Source organism: Crinia signifera, chromosome 4, assembly GCF_055691185.1.
Source record: "Crinia signifera chromosome 4, ASM5569118v1, whole genome shotgun sequence".
NCBI lineage: Eukaryota > Metazoa > Chordata > Amphibia > Anura > Myobatrachidae > Crinia > Crinia signifera.
In genome coordinates, this window is record NC_139220.1 from 21,004,975 (window position 1) to 21,020,185 (window position 15,211).

At 45.2% G+C, this 15,211-nt stretch overlaps 1 protein-coding gene across 3 annotated transcripts in view; it reads right to left on the bottom strand.

The window, feature by feature from the left end:
• Window positions 1-201: 201 nt before the first annotated feature.
• The window catches only part of LOC146073838 (protocadherin-10-like), a 73,218-nt gene continuing 58,208 nt past the window's right edge, over window positions 202-15,211 (bottom strand). For 2 of the 3 annotated variants that reach the window (XM_083181349.1, XM_083181348.1), the window contains exon 4: window positions 202-1,246. In XM_083181349.1, coding sequence (XP_083037475.1) covers window positions 990-1,246 — 257 coding nt within the window. In that variant the 3' untranslated portion in view covers window positions 202-989. The remainder of the gene's footprint in view (window positions 1,247-15,211) is intronic. The other variant, XM_083181350.1, reaches the window with a different exon arrangement.

The window sequence follows — 15,211 nt, forward strand, 5'->3', positions numbered from 1 at the left end:
AAATTAAAAACAATGAAAAAATTAACTTTGGTTAAAACCGTGCCTGTACATAATATGTGTATTTAACTGTCTAATTACTCCCCTGACCTTTTCATTTGCAATTCATTTCAGTCCTTGACTGCGTCCTCTCCTGGGATGAATAAAAAAAAAAAAAAGTAAAAGAGAACATTTTTCTTTTGCATATTAATATTAAATATCACAGTGAGTACAGTGCTCTTTAATACAATTTCAAAAAAATAGCATATACACATATTTACATGTGTCTGGGGATTGGGGAATTATTTATAATTTTGCAACATGTAGTGGCAATGGTTGGCTGATAATGCATTTTATGCAAATATGGCTTCGCAACATACACCCTTCAATCGCTCAGCAAAACAGGCACACAGGTCCGACAAAAAAAGAAAATATATATATTCACCGGGTACATTCACATATTAACAATGAAAGACAGGACTGTCACTAAATGGAAATTGCCGAAGGCTGTAAGTCGAAATGACATTTCAGAAAGGATGTCCTCTCATTCACTCCAGTCCTGAAGGAAGTATTTCGCTTGACTGCAGATAGATAAAATTGCTTTTTTTACACACAAGCGACTTTCGCTCTCACCAACACTGAATCTGTTTCACCGAATGAAATTGCATTCCGTCCATTTACTCAACACACTGCTCCACCGTCATCTATTTTCATTGTCTTTATGTACGTTCAGTTTGCGCCATTAGTACCTCGCCTATAGAGAACTATCTTTTTTTTTAAGTGTTACAGATTCATTTTCAGATCTCCCTGACCCACTGCATTTTATAGATCGGAAGCTGCCACAGCCGGTGCCTTCGGGATTATCGCACACAAACAGACGTCAGGTAGGTTCGTTGAGACAGCTTTCTTGGCATAGTAATGATATCGTTGGTTAACCGCTTGGCGCCCAGTCTGCTCACAATGTAAGCATGGGCGCCCTGTCTTGTGGAGGAGTGTTCGATGTTGGGCCCTGATCATTTCAGGTCGTTGTTAATGATCAGGTCATCGTTTACGTCGCAACAAGACGTTATTTTCCGCTTCTTTCCGAAAGTGGAAAAACTGTTTTTCTGCTCATAGTCCCTGTAAAGTCCCTGCTTGTTGGCCAGTAGTGTTGGTGTCCCAGGTATGTATACATTATGTTGATAGTCCAGTGTTGGCACATGTTGCTGGAACGGTACACCATACTTCGGGCTCCAAACGCCGTTTGACGTTGGCGGCGTCTTTTTTATGTCTGCGGAAAACAGGAAAAGAAACTTGACGTCAAGAGTGGTCACCAAACAGAAAGACAATTTTTTGTGTTGAGAGTAAAGGGTTTCGAAGATGATAGGGTATCTACATGGCTGATAGACAATGTGTAGGTCAACAGTAAATAGGTCAACACCATATGGTCAACAGACAGTCGTTCAACATGGTCAACAGGTCCACGCAAGCAAAAGGTCCTTACGACTATGGTTGAAACATGAATAGGTCAACATGAGTTTTTTAGGAATTTTTTTTAAATTGGCAATGGGAAAGGCCCGAATCATGTGATAAAGTAAGTGGGGGACCACATGTTGCATTGACACCAACATTTTTTGAAAACTCTTGTCAACCTTTTTATGTGTCAACCTTATCCGTGTCTACCTTATGCTTGTATTGACCATTTCCCACTGTCGAACTAGGTATAGACTGAAACATTGGGTTAAATTGACTTAAGCGTCTAAAAAATTAAAAGAGGCAACCAATCAAAATCTGTCCTTTTTCTATTGCATCCTAGAAAATGATAGACAGAATCGGAATTGGTTGCTATGGGCAACATCACCTCTTTTAGTTTTTAGAAGCTGTAGTAAATTGGCCCCAATGTCGGCCAAATATACCACACCAGGACGTCAAATGATGAATTTTGTAGCTGTGTCACTCTCTACCTAAGAAAGGGGCCAATTAAGACCCGCTTCTGGTGGGCCGAATTTGGCCCCATCGCTAATTGCGATCGCTAAAGGTTTGCGCGAGCACAAATATGGGCATGTGCAAACCCCAGGAGCGAACGGCTTCAGTGAGACACTTGTTGGGCCATTTGCTCCTGAAGGGGGTGGGAAGGAGGCGGGAGCAGGAAAACGGCCAGCCAATCAGCGTCCGGCAAGTCTTTTCAAAATCATCAGCGCTTCCCGCCACCAGGCAAATAGCGCTAGGAGACGGAGTGACGAGTGAGTGAAAGCTGCCGCTACACCAGTCCCTGGACCCCCGCTGCCAACATACCTGTGTGCAGCCAGCGGGGGTAGGCAGAGACTGGTGTAGCGGCAGCTTTCACTCACTCCGTCTCCTAGCGCTATCTGTCTGTGCCTGGCGGCGGGAAGCGCTGATTACTTTGAAAAGACTTGCCGGATGCTGATTGGCTGAGTTCAGCCAATCAGCGTCCGGTGAGTCTTTTCAAAATCTGCTTCCCGCCCATCACCCGGCAGCGCTAGGAGCCGGAGTTAACCCACCAGTCCCTGGACCCCCGCTGCCCATCCCCGGGACCCCGCTGCCCGTCCCCGGACCCACTGCCAGGAGTCCCAGGACCGCACACTAGCGCCCCCCCCCCCAGCGCCTGGTGCGCGTGACCCCCCCCCCCCTAGTTACGGCCCTGCTCATGCTAGTGGGGGGATTCCATCAGTAAGGGGGGGGGGTTCGGGCAGGCGAACATACGCAGCCTAGCGAACAGTGCTAGATATGTCTCGTATTTCATAGATGGCACATAACACATAATCAGGTCATTAGGAAATCAAATAATGATGCATGAATAGTAGTAAAAATATAATAAAAATAATATGAGTTAGAGTTTCGCAAGGATATACATATCATGGTTTAACACATATGAAAGTGGGTGGAGTGTTTATATCTGGTTCAGTGATCACCTTTCCGCTGTTCTGCTAAGCCTGGGACATACTTGCCTACTTTTGAAAACTAGTTTCAGGGAGATTATAGTTGGTAGTAGAATTTTGCACAGCGCCCCATTGGAGGGGTGTGTCATGCTCCACCCAAAGGGCGTGTCTAGTTCCATACATGGAGAGATTGTGAAAAGAGATTGCGCACGTGGCACCTAGAAGCGTGGGTGTGTACTGCTACATCTGAGAGGAATCTTGTAACATGACTTATATCCAATTGTAGATGAGCCACAAAGCAGTTAGTAAGAGCTACTATACTTGGTAAAGTGCTGGGAAATGGTGCTGATGATTCATTGTAAATGTATCGGTCTCTCATTCCTTTTTCCCCAAAAATGTAACAGTGTAATGTGGGCTATGGGAAATGAGGGAGATTGCTAGACTAATGAGGGGGAGAGGGAGATTGCTGCTATTTCAGGCCATCCCTATGGCCTGGGATAAGCAGCTTGTGGAAGGCACTTGAGAAGGGGATCAGACTCAGTAGAACAGTGGAGTTCTAAGCATGACACTGGCCCGCTCACCCTATTCAATGATGATGGGGAGGATTCCCCCAAACAGCGAGGCTCGAGGCTAATAGAGGCGCGAGCCTCACTGTTTTAGCGGCCGCACGCGCCGTTTCCCCATCGCAAAGTGGAAATGGCGTTTGCAGGGGTGTCAGTTGAATACTGACCCTGCAAGCTGTGACAGCGAGCAGTCAGCACTGCTCACTGTCACAGCTCGCAAAAAGCATTGAATATACCCCTTTAAGTTTGTATGGTGGAATCATTTGAGAATGAGCTTCCGATATCCATCACTACAACAGACACAGCAGAATCCCACAAGCATTAGGTTGACATGGTCTAGGTCGACAGTCAAAAGGTCGACATGGGGTTTTTCACTGTTTTTTGAGCCGACATGTGCTGACAGGCAGTATTTTATGCCCAACCATCCACTAGGGCGTGGTGGGAGAAGAAAAAAGTGTGCCCGAAGCATTGGCGAGCAGATGCGGTGCTACGTTTCAGTGTCCATGGTGACTGTGTAGACATTCGGCTATAAAAAACAGTGAAAACCCCATGTCGACCTTTTGACGTCGACGTAGAACATGCCGACCAAATGCTTGTGTCGACTTAATGACCTGTCGACATTGTCCCATGTCGACCTATACCCATGTTGACCTTTCAGCATGTCGACCTAATGACATGTGATCCACGCCTGCATGATTCACTAGCATTGAAGGTTGCAGGTGAAGAAGTGATTGACAGGGAGGGACTGTTGGTGGGAGGTAACGCCCAGTATGTGCATACAGGTTTGCTAGTGCGCATTTTTGTACTCGGAATTAGACCCATTGGGGCAGATGTATGAAGCCTTAACAAGAGATAAATGCAAGGGTGATAAGGAGAGATAAACGTCCAGCCAATCACCTGCTAACTGCCATGTTACAGGCTGTGTTTTAAAAAAGTCAGTAAGGAGCTGATTGGCTGGACGTTTATCTCTCTTTGGGCCAGATTCACTAAGCTTTAAAAGTGATAAAAAGGAGAGCGATAAACAGCCAGCCAATCAGCTCAGGCAGAAGCTGATTGGCTGGCTGTTTATCACTCTCCATTTTATCACTTTTGAACCTTAGTGCATCTGGCCCTGTATCACCTTTGAATTTATCTCTTGTTAAGGCTTAATACATCTGCCCCATTGGGTGAAATTTAATGGGATGAGAGATTCAGAAAGTGAGAGACTTGTTAAGAAAAAAAATTTCAAGCGGCAATCATTTACACCAGGGTTGCCGACCCTCCCGAAATTTCCGGGAGTCTCCCGAAAATCGGGGCTCCCTCCCGGCCCCCCGGAAGGGTGGGCAACCCTCCCGGATTCAGGGGGGACCCCCGCTGTCCCCCGGATTGCGGCATTAAAATGCCGCAATCCTCGGGTCTCAGGGGAGGGGGCGGACCTAAAATGACACAATCGCGTCATTTTAGCCCCGCCCCCTCCACGGAGATCACTGAATTCGCTGGTTTACCAGCATGGGGGTGGGGCTTAGTGATGTCACGCTTAAGCTCCGCCCCCTGAGCGGCTACTGAATCTCTCCTCTCCGGGCTTCTCCCGGAGAGGAGAATGAGAAAGTCGGCAACCCTGATTTACACTTCAAAATCAAACTGGTTTTGCAGTGTAAATGATTGCCCTTTGAAACTGTCTGGACACCCCCTCCCCACCCCTAACAGTCTGATACCGATCTGCTTCCCTTGTTGCCGGACCATTCGCTTATGAACAGAGCGGGTCCCGCACAAGAGCAATGTACCGATAATCGGTACTTTGCTGCTTATAACGCTACTCCGACCACATCTGAATACCTCCATTGTGTATCCCTAACTGTAAGGATCAGGTTGGTTTTGCCTTGTAAATGATTGCCGCTTTAAAAATACAGGCGTTCCCGTCCGTTTTGTCCAAACATCCGGCAACTCTGATCCTATTGCATTTACCCCACAGTGTTTGATGTGGGTCAGTATTTTTTCAGCAGTGATATCTCCTATTGGTACTAGTCTTTTGTGTTCTCCTAAATGCCTTTTTCCAATGTGTGCTCATTTGCTTGTTCCTAGGTAGAAGTAATCTGATTAATGGGTGCACTGTTCAGCAATGTATGTAACACCTGTGTCCTTCCTTACACCTGTGTAATGTAACACCTGTGTAACACCTGTGTATGTAACACCTGTGTCCTTCCTTACACGTATACCGGTGACTAAAGAGAACACATTCAACGTACAAACCAAACCAGGGCTTCTGTCCGCTTCTATGCGCAAACTGTGCATTCAATCAATAAAGCTTTGTGAATGCGGCATTAACCCTTTCTGTTGTTGCACTCATCCTGTTGAATGGATCAACTTCTGGGATCCAGCACTGGGATCCGCTCCATCCTAGAGCAGCTGAGATCGCTGCACTGTGGGACTGATTCAGCTTCGTTAGTAAAGCCAAAACGTACACAACTGGGCAAATCCATGCTGCACTGCAGGTGGGGCAGACGTAACACGTGCAGAGAGAGTTACATTTGGGGGAGTTATTTTGTTTCTGTGCAGGGTAAATACTGGCTGCTTTATTTTTACACTGCAATTTAGATTTCAGTTTGAACACACCCCACCCAAATGTAACATTTTCTGCAAATGTTACATCTGCCCCACCTGCAGTGCAGCATAATGAATGCTTCGACTCATAGTGAAAGCAAACAGGTACGGGTCATTGGGTCGTCTCTAATAAGGTCGACAGTCAATAGCAACAGGACCTAGGTCGACACAGGAAAAAAGCTTGTCATGCCTTTGGTCGGCATGGTCAAAGAGTCGACACAAGCAATAGGTCAATATGGAAAAGGTCAGCATGAGTTTCCCAGTTTTTGGTAGTCTGCCGACATAGGTCGACGTGGACACCATATAAGAGTACCGCATCCCCTCGCATTGGCTCGCCACGCTATTTACATGCTGATCGCATCGAACTTTTCGCCATGTCAACCTTTTTCACGCTTCAACTTATGGCCTGTCGACCAATAGGGGTCGACCAACTACTGACTGTCGACATTATGTGTCGACTTGCCGACCGCATCCCAAAAGCAAACTGCATCACAGTGTTGCAAATATTAGGAACTGACCATGTATTGTAACTAATTGCTCTCGTTTATGCAGAACACCTGGATATAAATTTTAAATCAGTTAACGTGAATTAATATACATATTAATTACCATTGGCCTTTTGTTTGCGTTAGCCGCTCTGCATATATTAGGGATGTGCTCGGTATGGCAATTAGTGCTGGGGCTTATCTACGGGGACGCTGCTGTTGCAGTGAGGTATATCCAAAAATCACAGGCACGGGGCCTCATACAGACCTGTTAGCAAAGCAGCAATTTTTGCAGATGGACAAAACCATGCTGCACTCCAGGTGGGGCAGATGTAACATATGCAGAGAGAGTTAGATTTGGGTGGGGGGGGGGGGGTGATCAAACTGAAATCTTAAATGCAGGGTAAGAATAAAGCAGCCAGCAGGGCCGGATTATAATAGGGGCACAAGGGGTCAGTGCCCCTGGGCCCCCCTCTAGCTAGGGGCCCCCTGTGGTTGGCTTGTATTTTTTTTTTTAAAAAAAAACATTTTTTTTTTTAGCTAAAGGTTTTGTGCATGGGAGTGGGGTAGTGCTGCAGCTCCACCTATCTGCCAATGTGACAATGATTAATGGTGCTGAGCATTGGGAGCCAAGTGTGCAGTGCATTACTGGGAGTTGACTAAGTCCCATGACACTTTGCACCAGAGGGCAGAGGCTGAGACGTTTGTGCTGAGCTCTGATTGGTGGAGCTCATTACATGCTTTCAGGCCCATGGATAACAGCAGCAGCAGCCTAGTCATGGGAGGGTTTTTAATCAGAGGCAGCACTGGGATTTTTATGTGGTATATATGAGTGTGTGTGTGTGTATATATATCCCCTGAAGTTACCCATTGACCAAGTTTATACTGCCTTTACTCTGTGTTTTGACAGTGTAATATTCTCCCGTGCAGTTTGCGGCCAGTAATGACAAGTGCAAGGGGGCCCCCCTGTCTAAAGTGCCCCGGGCCCCCCGAAGGCTTAATCTGGCACTGGCAGCCAGTATTTACCCTGCACAGAAACAAAATAACTCCCCCCCCCCCCAAAATCTAACTCTCTCTGCGCATGTTACATCTGCCCCCACTTGCATGGTTTTGTCCATCTGCAAACATTGCAGCCTTGCTAACAGCTCTGAATCAGGACCATGGGGACCGCAAGCCAGGATTGCTATGAGACTAGGGGACTTGTTAGGACTTTAGTGTCAAAGGATGCAAATTTGTACACAAAATATTAGAGATGTGCAGGTTCTGAATTACTCTGAATTACTCTGATTTCAAAGCAGGATCTTATTGGCTGTCCCAAATCACATGACAGTTGTTGACAGTTGAAAGCCAATAAGATCCTGCTTTGAAATCAGAATAAATCATTCAAATAATCTTGGGTGCATGCACCCTGTAAACCAGGGCTGGGCAATTGCGGCCCTCCAGATGTTGATGAACTACACATCCCAGCATGCCTTGCATCAGTTTCAGCATGGCCACATAGCAAAACTAATGCAAAGCATCCTGGGATGTGTAGTTCACTAACATCTGGAGGGCCACAATTGCCCAGCCCTGCTGTAAACAGTCTGTTCACCATGACTGCACGCACCCGGCGTGCAGTCCATGGAGAGAGGGAGCTGGGAAGACAGAGATTGGAGGCAGGAGCAGATAGGGACTGGGGGTGGTGGTGGAGAATTTGTGGGCTAAAAACTGTCACAGCTCAAAGTGAAAGTAAAAACTGTCACAGCTCAAAGTGAAAGTACATTGCAAAAGCTGTCATTTTAACAGGCTTTTAACTAGTATTGAATAAATGTCCTTAGCTCTTGTGAAGAGATGTACCCCATATATATATATATATACAATGACACAAATCACCACCTCATTTTATGATAGTCAAAAAGTAGGCTGCTACCTTTGGGTCAGACCCTAATCTCTGGGTCAGCTTTTGATAAAACATGCTAATTATTACATTCATATTTAGGCCCTTATTCAGATCTGATCACAGTACAAATTTGTCCTCAAAATGGGCAAAACCATGTGCACTGCAGGTGGGGCAGATGTAACATGTGCAGGCTGTTTAACAAATGGAACACAGTCAAAGGAGGGAAAGGTTACAATTGGAGTACCCCAGGGATCTGTACTTGGACCGGTGCTATTTAATATCTTTATTGGTGATATTGCAAATGGAATTAAAGGGTAAAATGTGCATTTTTGCAGATGACACAAAGGTATGCAACAGGGTAGACACACCAGGAGGGGTAAAACAAATGACTGATGATCTAGGTAGATTAGAGGAATGGTCAAGAACATGGCAACTACAGTTTAATGCCAAAAAATGCAAAATCATGCACTTGGGTCTTAAAAATCCAAAGACTCGATATAGTATAAATGGCACTACAATGGAAACTACTGAGGAAGAGAGGGATCTAGGTGTCACTATTTCAGGGGGCTTAAAGGCAGGAAGGCAGTGTAAGCAATGAAGAAGGCAAGTCAGATGCTTGGTTGCATAGGGAGAGGTATCAGCAGTAGAAAGAAAGAAGTAATAATGCCACTGTATAGGTCATTGGTACGACCTCATCTAGAGTATTGTGTTCAGTTCTGGAGGCCATATCTCCAGAAGGATATTAATACATTAGAGACTGTACAAAGAAGGGCAACTAAAATGGTGCATGGCCTACATCACAAAACGTACCAGGAAAGACTAAAAGATCTTAATATGTATACTTTGGAGCAGAGAAGGGAAAGGTGGGACATATTTTAAATATATCAAGGGTTTTAACAAGGTACAAGTGGGAGACATTCTTCACAGGAAGAGGAGCAGCAGAACACGAGGACATGCACTGACACTAGAGGGAGGAAGATTCAGGGGAAATGTGAGGAAGAATTACTTCACAGAAAGAGTAGTAGATAAGTGGAATAGCCTGCCATCAGAGGTGGTAGAGGCAAATACAGTAGAGCAATTTAAACATGCTTGGGATAGGCATATTGATATCCTTACAAAAAAATAAGGATCAAATATGGTTTGAGGTAACATGTTTTAAAAAAGGGGCAGACTAGATGGGCCGAGTGGTTCTTATCTGCCGTCACATTCTATGTTTCTATGTAACAAGCCTGGCCAACCTTCGGCTCTCCAGCTGTTGTGAAACTACACATCCCAGCATGCTTTGCCACAACATTCCTTAGCAGCAAAACTATAGTACTGCGTGCTGGAACTTGTGGTTTCAAAACAGCTGGAGGGCCACAGGTTTGCCAGTCCTGGTTTAGTCTATCACAAAGTATTCATTTGATTAGACAAAGGGTGAAATGTAATAGGATGAGAGATTCAACGGAATATGCTGCGCTATATAAGAAACTGTTAATAAATAAATAATCCTCGCTTTAAAGTAATAGAAATAAGGTCAGAAAACAAACACTGCCTCTATGTATTGTCTTGATGACCTTAACTTAAGGTCAGTTTTTTTAATATTTTTCTTTATCTGCAACCAGATGCCAGACCCTGATGTTTATGAGACGGCAACAGTACACAATACATCCAGTAATTCATTTTAGCAGCGCTGTCAAGACAAGGCCCATCTTGGCATGAGTGATATGTGGGTGTAAAAGGATTCACTGTAACAAACCCACCAGACCTCTCTAGAAACAACTGAAAATCCAGAAAATGATATCTCCCCATTGCTAAGATTTTGTTTCAAATCTGACACACTGATTTCAAAATCGAATCACATTGTAACTTACATAACACAATTATTTGCCTAAATAATGCTTTTTAAAAAATCAATCTGTTTATTGAAGAAAACAAAGACAGAATATTATTAATTTTGATTTAATATGCAAATAAGTCACAATGCCTACTCTATCAAAAACGGCAATTTGGCCCCAGTTCATCCAATTTCAATACAATCTCGACCGATTGTATGTAAATTGGGCATGTTTTGGACCAAATCCGATTCCGATCCAATACACGTCCCCTCTGGTCATTTGATCGTTTTACAGATCCTACCTGCAGCAGGTAGGATCTGTATACGACCACTGAGGGTACAGGTTGTGATCGGATTGGATTCAGATCCTACGCATAACGTGTGCTCCAACAGATCCTGAGCCGATCGTACACTCGTCTTACGATCTGCTCACGACCTGCATCGTTCTGGTGTGTACCTAGCATAAGAATATGTGTTCCGAGTGCAAATCTTTGATAAAATGTATGTTATGTGTGTGTGGTTATTTCAGGGTTGCCAACTTTTTAAATCTCCTCTCCGGGCTTCTCCCGGAGAGGAGACTTTCAGCAGGCGTTCGGGGGGCGGGGCTTGTGTGTGACATCATTAAGCCCTGCGATTCTGTCACTTTAGCCCCGCCCCTCATCAGAGATCGGCCAATACGGTTATTTAAACGCCGGGGTGAGATAGCCAGGAACTGGAGGGATTTTCGGGACCCTCTTCTTTAGGGGCCCTTTTTGTCTTAAGTACGCCGCCCCCCCCGGAACCTTAATCAGGCACTGATCCCTACCAATAAGCAAGAAACCCCTGACAACGATCTTATAACCTCTGACAAAGAGCAATAAACCCCTGGCAACAAGCATATAGGTAAACATAAATATATATTTACTGTATGCGGGGGACAAGGAACTTTTTTAGAATGTAGGGGGGGACAAGGAACATTTCTAGTGACGCCACTGCAGTTACAGAAAAACAAGGAATTACTGCAGGCTTGGAATGTGTAGCCATTTCCCATTAGGGCCTGTTTGCAATATATACACCAGGGATAGGGAACCTTCGGCCTTCCAGCTGTTGTTGAACTACACATCCCAGCATGCACTGCTACAATTTTGCTATTTGGCAATGCTAAACCTGTTGCAGGGCATGCTGGGATGCGTAGTTTGACAACAGCTGGAGTGTCAAAGGTTCCCCATCCCTGATCTATGCTCATATACATTGTTACAGGAGACGCAGGGGAACCTGCTACATACAGGATAATCCTCCCTTAAATAATGACATCATGATACCGGAGGAAGAGGATAGAATTTGTATATATTATACAGGATATAAAAAAGCTGATTTAAATAAAAATAATCTCGTCCTTATATTTATTTATTTCATTTTTATTTATTTTTTTTGTAACCTTTAAAATGACAACACGCTACTTACTATTCCTAGCTGGGAGATTGCTTGTGAGTTGCGGAAGGGGAATTGAGAATGTACATGAGTTAGTTAGGCAATTATGAGGCAATTATTACAAGATATGATTAGACATACCGAATGCCCAGAGATAATACAATCATTAATTATCTACAGCAATCTGTAATAGGTACCATGTTTACTCTGAGGCTGATTTCATTTTCTAAAGGATGCAAATCTAAATGAAGAAAGGCCTTCCAAATTAAAATTGTTTACATTAGGAAAAAAGGAGTCGGGGGGGAGGGGGGAGGGGATATAATTATAGTACACTGAAAAATAATGTAGTGAACTTTGACTAGAATACTGTACGAGCTGCGATATCGGGAATATATTACTTGGGACAAAGTCAGCTTAGCCAGCTGTGAAATGCATTTCGGGTACATGCAGCAATTACCGGTTCTGCGGATAAAAATCATCTGTTTTCCAAAAAGGTTAAATTTATATGCAAAAGAGAATGCACACGAGTGGATGTTACCGACAGAGATTATACAGGTTGAGTATCCCTTATCCGAAATGCTCGGGACCACGAGCATTCCGGATAAGGGAATATTCCGTTTTTTGGAATATTTTTTTTTTTAGGCATACTTACCTGCCCCTGGTGGGTCCCCGATCGTCCATGGAGTCCTCCGGCGTCCACAGCAGGCCACCAGCACCATCTCCGGCGTCTCCAGCGGTCCCAGGAGTGCTTTGCGCAAGTTCCCAGGCGCGCCGGTGACGTCACCGGCGCGCGCGCGCACTCGCGCAAAGCACTCCTGGGACCGCTGGAGACGCCGGAGAGGATGCTGAAGGCCTGCCGTGGACGCCGGAGGACTTGGTAAGTATTAAAAGAGGGTTAGGGAGGGGAAAAAAACAAAAACATTTTTTTGAATTATTCCAAAAAACCAAGGTTTTTGGAATAATTTGGATACGGGATGCCCGGATACGGGATACCCGACCTGTATAGGCTTCTTCTAATGGGCAACAAACCATTACAAATATAAAGCAATGCTTTATCCGACATATAATACCTTTCAAGATGCAAATTAACGGTTTCTCATTTTACCGTCTTTCCCCATGTCAAAATCATTATAACATGCCCTTATAGGCTATGCAATGCACAAACAGAGGTCATTATGAGAAGGCCTCAACTTTAAAGGACAAGATTGTAGCATAGCCAACCAACTGGGCTGACACTTGGGGTTACAGAATTACAAAACTCTGATCTTGGTGTTGTCCTGGATGGTGGCCAGACACTTAAACATCAGATATCAGCCACAATCAAATCCTCATTCTTTCATCTGAGGAACATAGCCAGAATCAAACACTTAATCCCCTCTGAAGACCTGCCAGAAGTCATACATGCATTTGTATCATCCTGATTAGATTACTGCAATGCCCTCTACCTTGGTCTCCCAGCAAAAGAACTGCACCGATTACAGCTGGTACAAAACACAGCTGCCAGGCTGCTAACCAACCAGCCCCGCTCTAGCCACATAGCTCCCATTCTCTCCTCCCTTCACTGGCTGCCTATACCAGAATCATCTTCAAGATGAACTTACTGAGTTTCACAGTCCTACATGACCAAGGCCCAAGGTACCGGAAGCAGTTTCTGGTTCCATACTGTCCCACCCGATTACTGAGATCTGTAGATCAAGGACTTTTAGCAGTACCTAGGACCTCCCGTAATTCATCTGGGGGTCAAGCCTTTAGCCATGCGGCTCTGACTCTATGGAACTCACTTCCTCGCACAGTTCAAGAGGCCTCCACTCTAGAATCCTTCAAAAATAGACCCGAGACTTTCCTGTTTACTCAAGCATTTCCATCATTCCCTGCAGTAATGCTCTCTGCAGTTTATGAAAAGCTTTTCTGTACTTCAGTGTTCCTGTATTGGATTATGTTCCTTCTGTTAAGTGCCTTGAGTCCTATTGGTGAAATAGCGCTATATAAATAAAATAATTATTATTAAAATCGCATCGCATACCGCTAATTAAGGTATGCGATGGACCCGATTTTAGGCTTTTCCCGTGAAGAGTGTACAATTTTAATATTGCGTCGCATCGCATGCCATTATATAATATATATAATTCAATGTTAAATGCCCAGACAGACCCGATTTTTAATTGTATCCCCACCCTGATGGGTAATAAGTATGTTAAATGCCCCCCCCCCCCCCCCATTGTTAACGCCACCCCACTATCAACTGCAACCCGAAGCGTGGCGAGCACAACGAGCCCGCGAGGGGCAGCCGTACGCGTCCTCTGACGTGTCCTCTGACGTTTTCATACCCCCACTATCCACGTCGGCGTGGAGTCGATTCTATATAGTGTGGCGAGTATTACGCGTCCCTTCGCCGGTCTCGCTGCGCTCGCCACACTATATAAAATCAACTCCACGCCGACGTGGATAGTGGGGGTATGAAAAGGTTGTAGGACGCGTACCGCCGCCCCTCGCGGGCTCGCCGCGCTTCGGGTTGGCATTGATAGTGGGGTGGAGTTAACAATGGGGGAGCATTTAACATTGTCAGTACCCATCAGGGTGGGTGTACAATGTAAAATCGGGTCTGGGTGCGTGTACAATTTAAAATCGGGTATAATCGCGTCTTATCGCATCGCGATCATATGGCATGCGATGCGATGAGATTTTTTGGTTGTACAATGGCATGCGATGGAAACGGGGGCGCCATGATAATACACAAGTACCGGGGCGCCTAGTTTAGATGGCACTTTTGCATCCACCGCGGGCTTTTATGAGTCTCAACACCAGAGACGGAATGGCCATAGAAGCCACAGGGAAGATTCCAGGTGGGCTGGCGCATCCGTGGGGCCGCCTGTGGCTCGGAGAGAGTAGAGGGTGAAAGACTGGTGGTGTGGGTGTGTTAGGGAGTAGAGGGTGGCATTTTGGTGTGTTTTGGGGTAGAAGGTTGCAGGCCAGTGACGTGGGCATGTATGGGGGCCATTTTTGGAGGAAATTTTGGCCCACTTTAAGTTTCCAGCCTGCCCATGACAGGAAAGGGCGTTGTAGTGGGATTAGCATAAAGATGCAAACACAACTGCAGGAATATACACGGAGGGCTGCAACGGTGTCCAACTGAGGTTCAGCCCCTTCAATAGGCCCCACCCTCTCTACAGGCCCCGCCTCCATGTGGGATGACTTCAGAAAGTGACCTTCCAAACTAGTTTTAATGCACCGATCCGTACAGGTAAGGGGGTGGCGGGAGGGGGTGCTGTGCACCCCTCAACCAGGGTCAGATCCAGCAGAAGTTGATTGGTCGCTTTAGGCAAGTTCTCCCCTGTGTTTCACTATCCAAAACCTGATACATATCCCACCAATGTAATTTACTCACTACACATCTTACAGTAATTCCAGACACAGGAATATAAACAACATGAATATACAGTATGAGCAAATTCAGTTGGCCTGGCATTATGCAATCACACAATTACCAGAACCGCAAAATTCAAACATCTCCGTTAGAATGGTGTAACCACAGGGTATAAAAACGTGTCCGTTCTAAAAATCTCCAGAGGTGACATTTACTCAGCAGATAAATGGCGTCTTATTCATTACTCAGAATAGAATGA